Source organism: Oncorhynchus kisutch, linkage group LG28 (assembly GCF_002021735.2).
Source record: "Oncorhynchus kisutch isolate 150728-3 linkage group LG28, Okis_V2, whole genome shotgun sequence".
Classification (NCBI taxonomy): Eukaryota; Metazoa; Chordata; class Actinopteri; order Salmoniformes; family Salmonidae; genus Oncorhynchus; species Oncorhynchus kisutch.
Genome location: NC_034201.2, coordinates 7,718,133 through 7,734,144, shown reverse-complemented (window position 1 = coordinate 7,734,144; position 16,012 = coordinate 7,718,133). Strand labels below are relative to the sequence as shown.

The 16,012-nt window shown below is 47.9% G+C and overlaps 1 protein-coding gene across 1 annotated transcript in view; it reads left to right on the top strand.

Moving 5' to 3' along the window:
- Nucleotides 1-14,213, top strand: part of LOC109872705 (disks large homolog 4-like) — a 62,866-nt gene extending 48,653 nt beyond the window's left edge. Inside the window, 17 exon segments of the mRNA XM_031808620.1 lie at nt 3,455-3,624; nt 3,862-3,998; nt 4,533-4,674; nt 4,862-5,000; nt 5,357-5,513; nt 5,822-5,924; nt 6,026-6,140; nt 6,449-6,625; nt 6,909-6,951; nt 7,065-7,095; nt 7,250-7,297; nt 7,428-7,529; nt 7,646-7,818; nt 9,365-9,477; nt 9,605-9,696; nt 10,856-10,882; nt 10,885-14,213. Coding sequence (XP_031664480.1) covers nt 3,455-3,624; nt 3,862-3,998; nt 4,533-4,674; nt 4,862-5,000; nt 5,357-5,513; nt 5,822-5,924; nt 6,026-6,140; nt 6,449-6,625; nt 6,909-6,951; nt 7,065-7,095; nt 7,250-7,297; nt 7,428-7,529; nt 7,646-7,818; nt 9,365-9,477; nt 9,605-9,696; nt 10,856-10,882; nt 10,885-10,961 — 1,846 coding nt within the window. The 3' untranslated portion in view covers nt 10,962-14,213.
- The last annotated feature ends 1,799 nt before the right edge of the window (nt 14,214-16,012 follow it).

The following is a 16,012-nucleotide window of genomic DNA, read 5'->3' as shown; positions in this document are numbered from 1 at the left end:
ACACAAACAAAAACACAACCCAGGGCTACAACAGTGATGTAGGCTACTCATGTCTATGCCAGCTGAGTCTCAGAGAGAGAAGTCACACTCTGATGCCTAACCCCTCCCCCACTCCCTCCCCCCCTCCTCCCCTCCTCTTCCCCTCATTCTCCTCCTCCCCTCCCCGCCTCAGACTGCATTCACTCAGTCAGCCAGACAGATGCGTTTCACCACTGAGTCCACTCATCGCAGTGGAGCTGCCTAAATATAGTCCTCCCCCTCCCCCTCCTCACCCTACCTAGGCCCTCTGTACTGGGACCCCACTCCAACATCTTTCTCTCTGTCAGCCTTGGCCTAGGGAATGGCTAGCACTTACACACGCTGTCCCTCACAGGCCTGTCCATTACTGAAGGAATTTAACATGGCATTTAAAGGGCACATCTGGGATTCTAGAAGGTACCATCAGAGGAGAAGAATATGACACGTCTTCCCCGCCGTACAAGGCTGGCTGGGCTGCCTCCATCAAAGTCACACTTCCCGTTATCCATTTGACATGTCTCTCACTGTCATAGAGAATTCAATAGCTTTAAATGCATCGAAAGAACGTTTGACAGTCGCTAGAATGTGCGGAAACGTGTCTCTAAAATCTACATTTACCCGTGTAAATGGACATGTTACGCGGGGTCCACGAATGAAGCGTATGCAAAGGCTAGTTTCTTAATGTTACCTTAAGAGCAGAGGAAGTAATGGACAAGGTCATGCAAATGTCAGGTCCTGAATATTCATGAGCACCGAGGCTTTGACAAATGTGACTCCCATTATATGGTGCTTTAAAAGCCGTGTCTGCTCTGTATCTACACAGTGCATACTCTGTGGACTTTAAAAGCCTTGTCTGCTCTGTATCTACACAGTGCATACTCTGTGGACTTTAAAAGCCTTGTCTGCTCTGTATCTAAATAGTGCATACTCTGTGGACTTTAAAAGCCTTGTCTGCTTTGTATCTAAATAGTGCATACTCTGTGGACTTTAAAAGCCTTGTCTGCTTTGTATCTAAATAGTGCATACTCTGTGGACTTTAAAAGCTTTGTCTGCTCTGTATCTACACAGTGCATACTCTGTGGACTTTAAAAGCCTTGTCTTCTCTGTATCTAAATAGTGCATACTCTGTGGACTTTAAAAGCCTTGTCTGCTCTGTATCTACACAGTGCATACTCTTTGGACTTTAAAAGCCGTGTCTGCTCTGTATCTACACAGTGCATACTCTGTGGACTTTAAAAGCCTTGTCTGCTTTGTATCTAAATAGTGCATACTCTGTGGACTTTAAAAGCCTTGTCTGCTCTGTATCTACACAGTGCATACTCTGTGGACTTTAAAAGCCTTGACTGCTCTGTATCTACACAGTGCATACTCTGTGGACTTTAAAAGCCTTGTCTGCTCTGTATCTACACAGTGCATACTCTGTGGACTTTAAAAGCCTTGTCTGCTCTGTATCTACATAGTGCATACTCTGTGGACTTTAAAAGCCTTGACTGCTCTGTATCTAAATAGTGCATACTCTGTGGACTTTAAAAGCCTTGTCTGCTCTGTATCTAAATAGTGCATACTCTGTGGACTTTAAAAGCCTTGTCTGCTCTGTATCTAAATAGTGCATACTCTGTGGACTTTAAAAGCCTTGTCTGCTCTGTATCTACACAGTGCATACTCTGTGGACTTGGAGCTGACGCTGAACTAAAGGGTTACTGGTGGGTGGACTGATTGACGGACGGACTGGCTGACTGACTGACGGATGGGCTGACTGCTCTTCTCTCTGGGTAGTTCGAGTGACAGAGTGAAGGCCAGGCCAGCTGGTCACGTGACACAGGACAGGAGGATGGGGCCAAGAGAGTACGCTGTAGAGAGGACGGTGTGCAGGGCTGTCTCAATAGGCCTGCCGACCCCATCCCCTCCGCCCTTCTCCAGACCATCTCTGGAGACCTTCTCCCGTTCTTCACGCCCCTCATCAAGTCATCCCTGACCACTGGTTGCGTCCCCTCCGACATCAAAATGGCCACCGAGTCGCTCCCCTCCTCAAGAAACCAACACTCGACTCATCTGACGTCAAAAACTATAGACCTGTCTCCCTTCGTCCATTTCTTGAGTGTGCTGAACACTTGAGAACACTTGAGTGTGCTGTCTCTGATCAACTTCCTCGTTATCTCACTCAGAACGATCTTCTTGACCCTGACCAGTCAGGCTTCAAGACGGGTCACTCAACCCGAGACTGCTCTTCTCTGTGTCACAGAGGCTCTCCGCCCTGCCAAAGCTGACTCTCTCTCCTCTGTTCTCATCCTCCTAGATCTATCCACTTCCTTCGACACCGTGAACAATCAGATCCTCCTCTCCACCCTCTCAGGGCTGGGCGTCTCAGGCTCTGCATACTCTTGGATTGCATCCTTCCTGGTAGGCCGTTCCTACCAGGTGACGTGGAGAGGTCTGCACCAGGGCTCAGTTCTCTCTATACACCAAGCCACTCGGCTCCGTCATGTCCTCACATGGTCTCTTCAATCATTGCTATGTGGATGACACTCAACTACTTTTCTCCTTCCCCCCCTTCTGACACCAAGATGGCGGCAAGTATCTCTGCATGCCTGGCAGATATCTCAACTTGGATGTTGGCCCACCTCCTCAAGCTCAACCTTGACAAGGCGGAGCTGCTCTGCCTCCCGGGGAAGGTCTGCCCACTCATAAACCTCTCCATCACGGTTGACAACTCCACAGTGTCGCCCTCCCAGAGTGTGAAGAACCTTGGCCTGACCCTGGACAACACCCTGTCGTTCTCTGCAAACATCAAAGCAGTGAAGCAGTGAAAGCGACACAGGTCCTAATCCAGGCACTAGTGCTCTCTCGTCTGGACTACTGCAACTCGCTGTTGACTGGGCTCCCCGCTTGTGCCATCAAACTCCTGCAACTTATCCAGAACGCTGCAGCCCCTCTGGTTGTCAAACCTTCCGAAGTTCTCCCATGTCACCCCACTCCTCCGCACACTCTACTGGATTCCAGTCGAAGCTCACATCCACTACAATACCTTAGTACTTGCCTATGGAGCAGCAAGAGAAACTGCCCCTCCCTACATTCAGGCTATGCTCAAACCCTACAACCTAACCTGAGTACTCCGTTCTGCCACCTCAGGTCTCTTGACCCTTCCACCCCTACGGGAGGGCAGCTCCCGCTCAGCCCAGGCAAAACTCATCTCTGTCCTTGTACCCCAATGGTGGAACCAGCTTCCCCCTGAAGCTAGGACAGCAGAGTCCCTGCCCATCTTCTCGAAACATCTGAAACCCTACCTCTTCCAACACTCTTAAATAATCCTCTTCCTCACCTCGACATCTCACCTTCTGGGTGGCAGACTCGTCACTAACAATAAACCTCTCTCTTCTCTCTCTATTTCTCCATCTCTCTCTCTCTCTCTCTCTCTCTCTCTCTCTCCCTCTCTCAGTGTGAATGACAGTATCCTGTTTGTGAATGATGTGGATGTGAGGGAGGTGACCCACAGTCTGGCAGTGGAGGCTCTGAAGGAGGCGGGGGCCATCGTCCGCCTCTACGTGCTCCGCAGGAAACCAGCCGCAGAGAAAGTCACCGAGATCAAACTCATCAAAGGGCCGAAAGGTACAGCTCTGTTTGTGTCTGTTTGTGTGGTTAATGCTTACATATTTATGTACCTGTCAGTTATTATTTACATCTTTCTTTCCACCTCTTCCATCTCTCTCTCGCTCTCTCTCTCTCTCTCCATCTCACTCTTTGTTTCTCTCCATTGCTCTCTCTGTCTCTCTCTCTCTCTCTCTCATATTCTCTCTTATTCCCTCTCTCTCTTTCTCTCTCTGCTCCATCCTGTCCCTCCCATAGGTCTAGGTTTCAGCATCGCTGGAGGGGTGGGGAACCAGCACATACCAGGAGACAACAGCATCTATGTCACTAAGATCATCGAGGGTGGGGCTGCTCACAAGGACCAGCGGCTGCAGATAGGGGATAAGATACTGGCGGTCAGTCGTCACACACACACTGGCTAGTAGAGGCCCACTTTAGACAAGCCAGCATATCTTGTCCACTTCAGCAGCGTAGGTGCTTTAAGAATCTCGATAAATAACAGTTGTAATTTTCACAGCCTGAGATGACTTTCATTAATATGGTAATAGATGTGTGGGATAGGAGAGTTATTCAACATCACCAGCACTGCTTCTGCTGCTGCCTGCACTGTGTAGCTCTACTGCCATCTCCTGGGCCATAGAGACATTGCAGATGAGTGGTGGATTTGACTCAATATGGGCTCCTACTACAACTACAAAATGGTGCCCAAATCACTGTTTTATTTCCCAATGAGCTATGATACCATGCCCTGTGATTTAGAAATAGCTTCAGAATGTCCTCAGAGAGAAGGATCACGTTGACATTCCATTGACTGAGAAGCTGTGTAATATGCCTGTCAGCACTGCAGGGGCTATTTTACTACGTCCGTGATGTACAGGTCAGCAGCATGTGTAGCAGTAGGTCTGATCCCATGCTGTCTGTGGGTTCAGGTGAACAGTGTGTGTCTGGAGGACGTGATGCATGAGGATGCAGTGGGAGCCCTGAAGAACACAGCCGAGGTGGTTTACCTCAGGGTGGCCAAGCCTAACAACCTCTACCTGAACTCCTACAACCCGCCAGACCTTACCAGCAGTAAGTGTGTGTGTGTGTGTGTGTGTGTGTGTGTGTGTGTGTGTGTGTGTGTGTGTGTGTGTGTGTGTGTGTGTGTGTGTGTGTGTGTGTGTGTGTGTGTGTGTGTGTGTGTGTGTGTGTGTGTTTGCGTGCGTGCGTGTGTGTGTGTGTGTGTGGTCCTCTAATGGTCCATGTCTTCTTTCTCCAGCTTACTCCGCTCACATGGACACAGATCTTGGCCACCCCACCTACCTTGGATCAGATTACCCACAAGCCCTCACTCCCACCTCACCCAGTCGCTTCTCTCCAGTGTTGCACAGCATGATGGGGGATGAAGACCTTCCCAGGTGAGCAAAGCTTTCTGGGCTGACTCATATTCCAAATCCACCTATGGCTTTTCCCAAAGGCCTCCTATATATGGATCGTAAAATGATGGGCTTGGTGTGAAACTGAAAAGCTCCTGATGGAGGTAGGATTTGGTTAGCACAGGCCTGACCCAGAGCTAACCAACGATTATTTTATTTTTCTCTCTGCCTCCCTCCTCCTTGTGCCCCAAAATGTGGTGTCCCCATTTCACTACTCATTTACATCTCTCCCTCCCCATGTTACCTCTCCCTCTTGTTAGTCTCCTTCTTCCCCTCCATTTCTCCTCGTCTCTCCCTGACCCTCCGTCCCTCCCCTTCTCCCCTGCTCTCTCTGTCAGGGAGCCTAGGAGAGTGCTGATCCACCGGGGTTCTACAGGCCTGGGTTTTAACATCGTGGGAGGAGAGGATGGAGAGGGGATCTTTATCTCCTTCATCCTGGCAGGGGGGCCTGCCGACCTCAGCGGTGAGCTGCGCAAGGGCGACCAGATCCTCAGCGTAAGGACACACATGCTCACACACACGAGTGGTACACACACACATACTCACATGTGTATAGTCACGCAACCGCACAGGCACACACTTACGTATATACACAAACTCTCGATCGCTCTCTTTCTTAGGCACACACACACACAGCTTCACATGCACACACTTCTCTGAGAGTTTAGGGTGTGTGTGTGTGTGTGGTGTGTGTGTGTGTGTGTGTGTGTGTGTGTGTGTGTGTGTGTGTGTGTGTGTGTGTGTGTGTGTGTGTGTGTGTGTGTGTGTGTGTGTGTGTGTGTGCGTGTGTGTGTGTGTGTCAGGTGAATGGAGTGGACCTGCGTATCGCCACCCATGAGCAGGCTGCGGCAGCCCTGAAGAACGCTGGCCAGACTGTCACCATCATCGCCCAGTACAGACCAGAGGGTGAGGCCAGCACTACAGTAACCTACCATTGCACACAACACTGCGTCACTGTATGCCAAGGGACCATACATGTGCTAATGTATGTGTGTGTGTGTGTTCAGAGTACAGCCGTTTCGAAGCGAAGATCCACGACCTGAGGGAACAGCTGATGAACAGCAGTATGGGTTCTGGTCAGACGACACTGAGGAGCAACCCCAAGAGAGGCTTCTATATCAGGTACTTATTAATACTGCACTTTATACTACCCCAAAAGAGGCTTCAACATCAGGTTCTCATTAATGCTGCACTATATACTATATACAACCCCAAAAGAGGCTTCAACATCAGGTTCTCATTAATACTACACTATATACTATATACAACCCCACAAGGACACAACACAGATACTACCAGGCTAGTACAGCACTGTGAACACCTCAGAGCACAAGAACCCACTTAGACTTCAAAGAATGTCTGTATCTACTTTTGTAACTGTGTCTTCTTCCTTTCCTCTCCCATGGTCTCCTCTCCTCCGTCTGTCCCAGGGCCCTGTTTGACTATGATAAGACAGCAGACTGTGGTTTCCTGAGCCAGGCGGTGGGCTTCAGGTTTGGTGACGTGCTCCATGTCCTGGACTGTGGTGATGAGGAGTGGTGGCAGGCCAGACGGGTCAGTCCTCAGACAGACGTTGAGGAGGTCGGCTTTATTCCCAGCAAACGCAGGTCAGACACCTCACAGCACTGTGTGTGTGTGTGTGTGTGTGTGTGTGTGTGTGTGTGTGTGTGTGTGTGTGTGTGTGTGTGTGTGTGTGTGTGTGTGTGTGTGCGTGTGTGTACTATATGCTATTTGTTTTCTCCATTTGCATGTGGAATTCTATGGTTATGTAGCGGATCTTTCACTTTCAGCCTCTCACGCTCCTTTCTTTCCCTCTCCCGCTCTCTTTTATCGCGCTCTCTTTCTCTCCTTCTACCCTTTACTGCCTCATTTCGTTCCTAACCCCTTCAGGGTAGAAAGGAAAGAGTGGTCTCGCATGGGCACCAAAGAGAGGGTAAGCACATAAGTTAGTGAGCGTCTTGTGAAAGATCTTACACCAATGTCTTCGTCTGTCTCTCTCTCTCTCTCTCTCGCTCTCTAAACATCTGTTTTCTCTGTGTTGTGCAGGATCGCAGTCGGGACAGCCTCGGATCTCAAGGTATAAGCAGCTGTACCGGAGGAGACCTGCTCTGCCCTCGGGTGGTGCTAGAAATGATGATTATTTTATTTAGCTAGAACGCCACAGCGATCAGATGAACAGTAGCTACTGACTGACTGACTGACTGGCTGGTGTTGTTGTGTTCTGGTTTCAGGGAGGGACGATTCTCAACACAGCTATGAAGCAATGACACAAGTGGAGGGTGAGAGTAGACTTTCAAGTAATATTTTATTCAAGTTATACTTCTATTTACTCCTTATTTATTCCGTCTTACCTCTCTCTCTCTCTCTCTCTCTCTCTCTCTCTCTCTCTCTCTCTCTCTATCCATAAAGTGCATTATGCCAGGCCCATCATAATATTGGGTCCCATAAAGGACAGGGTAAATGATGACCTGCTGTCAGAGTTCCCTGACAAGTTTGGATCTTGTGTCCCTCGTAAGTATTGACCCCGTCGTAGATGAACCATTTCCCTGCTCGCCCCATTGGTTTACGTCTATTGACCGGGTGATTGGTTGACCGCCTGACTGACCGCCTGTCCCCTCCCCCCACAGACACCACGCGGCCCAAGCGGGAGTACGAGGTGGACGGGCGGGACTACCACTTTGTGTCGTCACGGGAACAGATGGAGAAGGATATCCAGAGCCACCGGTTCATCGAGGCGGGCCAGTACAACAGCCATCTATACGGCACCAGCGTCCAGAGCGTGCGAGAGGTGGCAGAGCAGGTGCAGCATAGATAACATCCCCTCCTAGAGATACAGTATATTATCATGATGTTATTAATGTGATTCTATATTATTTAGAATGGGTTTACATGAGAGGGGCGATACATTAGGCCGCGCCACATTATTTAACATGGTCCCAACAGCTGCTGTACTGTATTGGTTGGCTTAAGAAGTGTAAAAGGATCTAGCTGATTGAATCCCCTCCACCCTCCCTACCTCCCTCTGTTCTCACCCTGCGTCTCCTCCCTCCTTCTCTCCCTCCCCTCCCCTCCACCCTCACTACCTCCCTCTGTTCTCACCCTGCGTCTCCTCCCTCCTTCTCTCCCTCCCCTCCCCTCCACCCTCACTACCTCCCTCTGTTCTCACCCTGCGTCTCCTCCCTCCTTCTCTCCCTCCCCTCCACCCTCACTACCTTCCTCTGTTCTCACCCTACGTCTCCTCCCTCCTCCCTCCTTCTCTCCCTCCCCTCCACCCTCCCTACCTCCCTCTGTTCTCACCCTGCGTCTCCTCCCTCCTTCTCTCCCTCCCCTCCACCCTCCCTACCTCTCTCTATTCTCTCCCTGCGTCTCCTCCCTCCTTTTCTCCCTCCCCTCCACCCTCCCTACCTCCCTCTGTTCTCACCCTGCATCTCCTCCCTCCTCCCTCCTTCTCTCCCTCCCCTCCACCCTCCCTACCTCTCTCTGTTCTCTCTCCCTGCGTCTCCTCCCTCCTCCCTCCTTCTCTCCCTCCCCTCCACCCTCCCTACCTCTCTCTGTTCTCTCCCTGCGTCTCCTCCCTCCTTCTCTCCCTCCCCTCCATCCTCCCTACCTCCGTCTGTTCTCACCCTGCGTCTCCTCCCTCCACCCTCCCCTCCACCCTCCCTCCCTCCGTCTGTTCTCACCCTGCGTCTCCTCTCTCCGTCTCTCCCTCCCCTCCACCCTCCCTACCTCCCTCTGTTCTCACCCTGCGTCTCCTCCCTTCGTCTCTCCCTCCCCTCCCCTCCACCCTCCCTACCTCCCTCTGTTCTCTCCCTGCGTCTCCTCCCTCCACCCTCACTACCCTCCCTCTGTTCTCTCCCTGCGTCTCCTCCCTCCTCCCTCCTTCTCTCCCTCTCCTCCATCCTCCCTACCTCCCTCTGTTCTCACCCTGCGTCTCCTCCCTCCGTCTCTCCCTCCCCTCCACCCTCCCTACCTCCCTCTGTTCTCTCCCTGCGTCTCCTCCCTCCACCCTCACTACCTCCCTCTGTTCTCTCCCTGCGTCTCCTCCCTCCTCCCTCCTTCTCTCCCTCCCCTCCACCCTCCCTACTTCTCTCTGTTCTCACCCTGCGTCTCCTCCCTCCATCTCTCCCTCCCCTCCACCCTCACTACCTCCCTCTGTTCTCTCCCTGCGTCTCCTCCCTCCTCCCTCCTTCTCTCCCTCCCCTCCACCCTCACTACCTCTCTCTGTTCTCTCCCTGCATCTCTCGCTCCTCCCTCCATCTCTTCCTCCCCTCCACCCACCCTCCCTACCTCCCTCTGTTGACTCCCTCCCCTCATCATTCCATTTCCCTGCTGTGCTGTGTGAGTAGCAGGGGAAACACTGTATACTGGACGTGTCGGCCAATGCTGTCCGCAGACTACAGGCCGCTCAGCTACACCCCATCGCCATCTTTGTCCGGCCCAAGTCACTGGAGAATGTCCTGTATGTACACAATTACACACACACAAAGTATACACACACTCGCACACACACACACACACACACAAGATATGCACACACTCACACACTAGCTGTTGACTGACGATTGCGTGCGTTGTTTGTTGTGCAGAGAGATCAACACTCGTCTGACAGAAGAGCAGGCCAGAAAGGGCATGGACCGTGCTCTCAAGCTGGAACAGGACTTCATCGAGTGCTTCTCAGGTAACACTGGAACACTTTGGGCTGTAATTCCAATAATGAACCTTTTACTGCAGTGGGCTACATCAGGGTCACACAGAGGGTTTCTTTGGTAGTCTTAAATAAATCTACTTTGAGACAGAAGTATACACCTCACACACGTGGTTATGGACTTATAAAGAAGGCACCTGTACCATGTCAGATATAGAGTTGTAGTTTTGAAATATAACACAACTGTTTGACATAGAAACAACACATGTTCATCTTTCTTTTTTTTTAAATAATTGTTATTAATTATAAAATGATGAAAAATATTAATAGCATTCCTCCCATGAGGCCAAAGAGGGCGCTTTTGGTCATTGACTGCAGGAAAGGGCTACACACAGGAATGTGTAGACCTAATTCTCCTCTGACTTGATCTTGATGTTGCCTCATAGTTCCTTCCAGACATGAACAGATACATATCTGACTCTCTCTCCCCTCTCTCTCTCTCTCTCTCTCTCTCTTTCTCTCTCTCTTTCTCTCTCTCTTCTCTCTTTCTCTCTCTTCTCTCTCTCTCTTTCTTTCTCTCTCTCTCTCTCTCTTCTCTCTCTCTCTCTCTCTCTCTCTCTCTCTCTCTCTCTCTCTCTCTCTCTCTCTCTCTCTCTCTCTCTCTCTCTCTTTCTCTCTTTTTCTCTCTCTCTCTCTCTCTCTCTCTCTCTCTCTCTCTCTCTCTCTCTTTCTCTCTTCTCTCTCTCTCTCTCTCTCTCTCTCTCTCTCTCTCTCTCTCTCTCTCTCTCTGTCTCTCTCTCTTTTCTCTCTCTCTCTCTGTCTCTCTCTCTTTCTCTCTCTCTCTTCTCCTCTCTGTCTCTCTCTCTGTTCTCTCTCTCTTTCTCTCTCTCTTTCTCTCTCTCTTTCTCTCTCTCTCTTTCTCTCTCTCTTTCTCTCTCTCTTTCTCTCTCTCTCGCTTTCTCTCTCTCTTTCTCTCTTTCTCTCTTTCTCTCTCTCTTTCTCTCTTTCTCTCTCTTTCTCTTTCTCTCTCTCTCTTCCTCTCTGTCTGTCTCTCTCTTCATCTCTTCCCGTCTTTCAATCTTCCTCTCTGTCTCTCTCTCTCTCTCTTTCTCTCTCTCTGTCTGTCTCTCTCTCTTCCTCTCTTCCCGTCTATGTCTCCCTCTGCTTCACCTTACCTCTTCCCCCTCTCCAGCTGTAGTGGAAGGTGACAGCTTCGAGGAGGTTACCACAAGGTGAAGACGGTGATCGAGGAGCAGTCGGGGCCTTACATCTGGATCCCCACCCGGGAGAGGCTGTGAGGCTGCCCCATAACCCACCTCCACCCCCCAACCACCCTCAGCCAGTCTGCCCTCCAGCCCAACCAGCGCTCAGAGAGACAGAGAGAGACATAGAGAGACACACAAACACACACAGGGGGACACGTGAAGATAGAGACACATAATCACACGGAGAGAGAGACACAGAGTAATACTAAAAGACAGACACAGGTATAGAAACCCAGAGAAACAGGTAAGGACAGTATTTAATCAGTATTCATATATAATCCATGTGTGGTGAGTACTGAGCGAGACTGGAGAGAGAGGTGACCAAGTTGGGCGTGGCAAGGCAGGGCGGTGGGCGTCCCCAGAATAAGCACAGGGTAACGGATCCGCCATCTCCCCCTCTCCGTCTCCCTCAGTCTCATTTGACATCCCCACTGACAAACAGGCGGGCAAAACCATCAGCAGCCCTTCCGATCCCTCCTTTTTTATATCCCTGAGCCTCCTCTCCTCCTCCTGTCAACTCTCTCTCTCCATTCAGGACATGAAACGGAGAGAGAGAGAGAGAGAGAGAAGGAGTGCATAGACTATGGAGGGACACACAGATCATATTGAGTCCCTCTGACCCGGAGGAGGCTCTATTCTAGTGAAAAGGCTTTGCTCCGTGTGTGAACAACTAGGAACATCATCCCACTAACCAAGACTGGCATTCGCTCAATCACCCATGAATAGCATTTTGTGAGGGCATTTTTCAAAAGCAGCTCAAATATAAACTCAAATTCTGAATTTGTGCATGCGTCCTCAAAGGCAACAGATATGGGAGTCGAGGAAAATGATGGAAAATAAGAAGAAAGGATGAAGAAGAGGAGAAATGACTGGGCGGTGCGCACCACCCGTTTCCCCCCTCCATTTTGATGGACGGGGAGTTTCTAGCATGTCTCAACAGAGAGAGGAGCAGTACAGATGGAGAAAGAGGAGGGGCTAACTCACTGTGTGCATAGACAATGGAAGACCTCGTGTATAACCTCTGGGTCTCTTCTGTACGGCACACACAGTCAGCCCGTACAGTAGGGCAGTTCTAAATCCACCCGGCTCTTCTCCAAAAGCACTGGGCGGTCTGCCCTGTTTGTAAACGGCCAGGCAGATTCCATGCTGAATGTTCTCTTAAGGCACAACAGCAGAGTCCTTAGCTTCAGCGCTTTAGTGTTAAGAGCACCACAGCCAATTCTCTGATCACTCTTCCAAATAAGACCCTCAACAACCCACACACAGTGTTCTCACTGGCCTGTGTGTGTGTGTGTGTGAGAGAGAGAGTGTGTGTGTGTGAGAGAGAGTGTGTGTGTGGACTGTGTGAGGATTAAATCTCTCTTCCTCTCTACCACTCTTTCTCTGCCTCTTTCTTTCTCTCTTTCTCTCTTTCTTTCCTCACAAATTAAGGCTACGTATATATAACATGTTTAACAGACAAAATGGCCTATACAAATATATATTTTTAATGACGATTTATAACAGGAGTTAGAGCCTGTAAAATGTAATATCTCTTCAACAATATTCCATTGCTTTGTTTGGGTAAACTTTCTCTTGTGTTCAGGGATTTGTTTTGGTCCTTGACCATCGATTTGCCCTTCCACAACACACAGTCCTGACATACAAACACACAAAGAAACACATAATAACTGAGATATAGCTGAGCTATAACTGAGAAATATCTGAGATATAACTTAGAAATATCTGAGATATAACTGAGATATAACTGAGATATGACTGAGATATAAATTAGCTATAACTGAGAAATATCTGAGCTATAACTGAAATATATCTGAGCTATAACTGAGATATAACTGAGATATAACAGATATGACTGAGCTATAACACATATATCTGAGATATAACTGAACTATAACTGAGATATAACTGAGCTATAACTGAGATATATCTGAACTATAACTGAGATATAACTGAAATATAACTGAGCTATAACTGAGAAATAACTGAGATATGACTGAGAAATATCTAAGATATAACTGAGATATAACTGAGCTATAACTGAGATATATCTGAACTATAACTGAGATATAACTGAAATATAACTGAGCTATAACTGAGAAATAACTGAGATATGACTGAGAAATATCTAAGATATAACTGAGATATAACTGAGCTATAACTGAGATATATCTGAACTATAACTGAGATATAACTGAAATATAACTGAGCTATAACTGAGAAATAACTGAGATATGACTGAGAAATATCTAAGATATAACTGAGATATAACTGAGCTATAACTGAGATATAACTGAGCTATAACTGAGATGACTGAGATATAACTGAGATATGACTGAGATATAACTAAGCTATAACTGAGCTATAACAGATATAACTGAGCTATAACTGAGATATAACTGAGAAATAACTGAGATATAACTGAGAAATAACTGAGCCTCAGTGCAGCATGTGTATTATCTTCTCCAGTTACACATCTCACTTCCGGTGGCTAGAGTGTTTTGAGTTGAGGTACAGTAGCTATATAATACACTAGTCCAATCTTATGGATGGGGTAAGGTGGTGTGTGTATGCGTGTGCATGTGTATGTGGGTGGTTGTGCATGTGAATGGGTGGGTATGCAAATGTGTGTGCTTGCGTGTGTGCGTTCCAGGCTCATGAGATTTGGTGCAATAGTGTAATGATGATATGCAATGAGACCGGGTTTGGGTGTCTTCGAAGATATAGAATAATATGTTATAGGTATGATATATAAGTATAATAATATGTTTGCACTGACAGCATTAACACAGGTTTAAATAGGGGGAGTGAGAATAAGACAAAATAAAATATGGATTCCAGGGGTTTACAGACACTCGTTTTGTTGTTCACTTGCTTTTCCCCCAGTGAGAGATGGAAAGTGGTAATGTTTTGGATTGATTATTTATTATGAAGTGCTTTCACTGTTTCAGTTGTATTCACTTGGAAGTCTGTACATTCTAATTTGTATCATTTTTTTCACTTCACTTAAAGAAATGTCCGTTTTTGGGGAGTGGCCAGAACTGTTGTAAATACAGAGGTGTGTGGGACGCTGTTGCAATGCATACTGCTAATTGGACATTAGAGAAACCATCAGTCTCAGCACTGGTACCTGAGCCCACAGCCCTGCTACCCCCTCTAATACACAGGAACACATCACTTTGAGTGGGTCTCTCACACACATGCGCACACACACACACACACACACACACACACACACACACACACACACACACACACACACACACACACACATTCTACATGAATGGAATAATAGTATGTTATTCATTTCTTTATTTGAAAAATCTCAGACATCCATATCATAGTGTGATACTCCTAAACAAAATATATATATACATTTTTACTGAATAGACTGATGATAAGATTACATCGAGGTCAACTGATGCAGAACATGTGTTTAAAATTATTTATCTTGCAAAAGATATTTAACAATGACAATATCAAGCAAACTAATATGTTTCATTTAAGTGAATCGCTTGTTGTAAATTAGCTATAAAGACAAGACAATTAATTAAAATAAGCTTTCTGGAAGAAAAAATTGTGTCATGGCACCATTTTGTTTTTGCAGAGACTGTTTCATGTTGTGTTTTGGGAACAAGCCAGGAACTAACCATGCACAGGTAAGGTTGGTCCTCAGCCTGGGAGGAGGAAAATGACCAGAACATTTTGTCCTTTAGGGGGCACTCGTATACCATTATTGTAGAGTACTTCTCTGCAGTCTCCAGTTTCACCTACTGCAATCTTTTATTTTTGGCTCTCCTTTCTTTTGTTGTGGTGTGTTTTTGTGTGTTTCTTGTTTTCCCAAATGTATTGTTTTTTGTTTTTCTCTTTCATTTTTTTCTCTGTCTCTCCATGTTCCCCCCCCCCCCCTTCTCTCTCTCTCTCACTCCCTCCTCAGTCTGCTGACACCTAGGGGACCACCCTTTTCCCTTTAGGAAATCACACAACAAAGATGCTTCCTCTGTGAGCCTGAGATTTAGAGGTGTGTGTGTGTGTGTGTGTGTGTGTGTGTGTGTGTGTGTGTGTGTGTGTGTGTGTGTGTGTGTGTGTGTGTGTGTTCAGTGAAGACAGAAGGCATGGCACTAAATTGTGTGAGAGGATGAGGTGAGCCCCCCCCCCTCCACCCACTTACAATGTCAAGCACTTTGAGCATTGGAAAATCACTATATAACCAGTCCATTAGGTGTGTGTGTGTTGCCTGTGTAGCTGCGGGTGTGACTAATAGGGCATGAGAAGAGAGAATCACACCATATTGTCTCCCCAAGTGTGATTAGGATCAGTCTGAGAGGCCAGTTACCATAGGCATATCTAACCCTCTACAGATCTGCCCATTTGATATGCAGGGGACACTTCACAAAACCAGTAATAAGTACCTGTTCCTACAGTCTTTTAGTTTCACTCTCTGTGGTGAATTCTAGCTATACAGCTTCTTCCTTTGTGTGTGTGTGTGTGTGCTGCCTGGCAGGATCCTTCATTTGCGCTCTGTGCTGATGTTCCACCTTACACTCGTGTGTACAGTCTTTGTGTCATCCACACGTTTCTCACTGTGGCTCAACACTTCGGGTCACAAGCATTCCATTACCGTTTCATTCATGAGCACATTATCTCTGGTCAGAACTGGGTCAGCTCTAGGGTTAACTGTTATCACTACAGACATATGTCTCTGTTGAATGGATTACATAAGGTTGTAGAACAACACCATTATCATTATCCTTTAACAGTCATACCTGGGTTGTCTCCCTGTAAGTAACCAGGTGTATGGCTAGGCTGTCACTGAACTAGGGATACAGGCATGAGGTATGGGATTATGGAGCCGATTTGAAAGAGTGCTGGTGTTTGGATATATGGGTTTGGTTTGGGGTGGGCGGTTTTTACGATGTGAGGGGCTAAAGGTAAGGGAGGGGTTGAAGAGGGGGGGGGGCTAAACATGAGACCATGCCCATGAGCCATGAAAGCAGTTCTTTCACAGCTCTCTCTCCCCTCCCGCTCTCTCTCACACACACACACTCTCTCTCTCTCTATCTTTCCCTCATGCCATCTCCCAT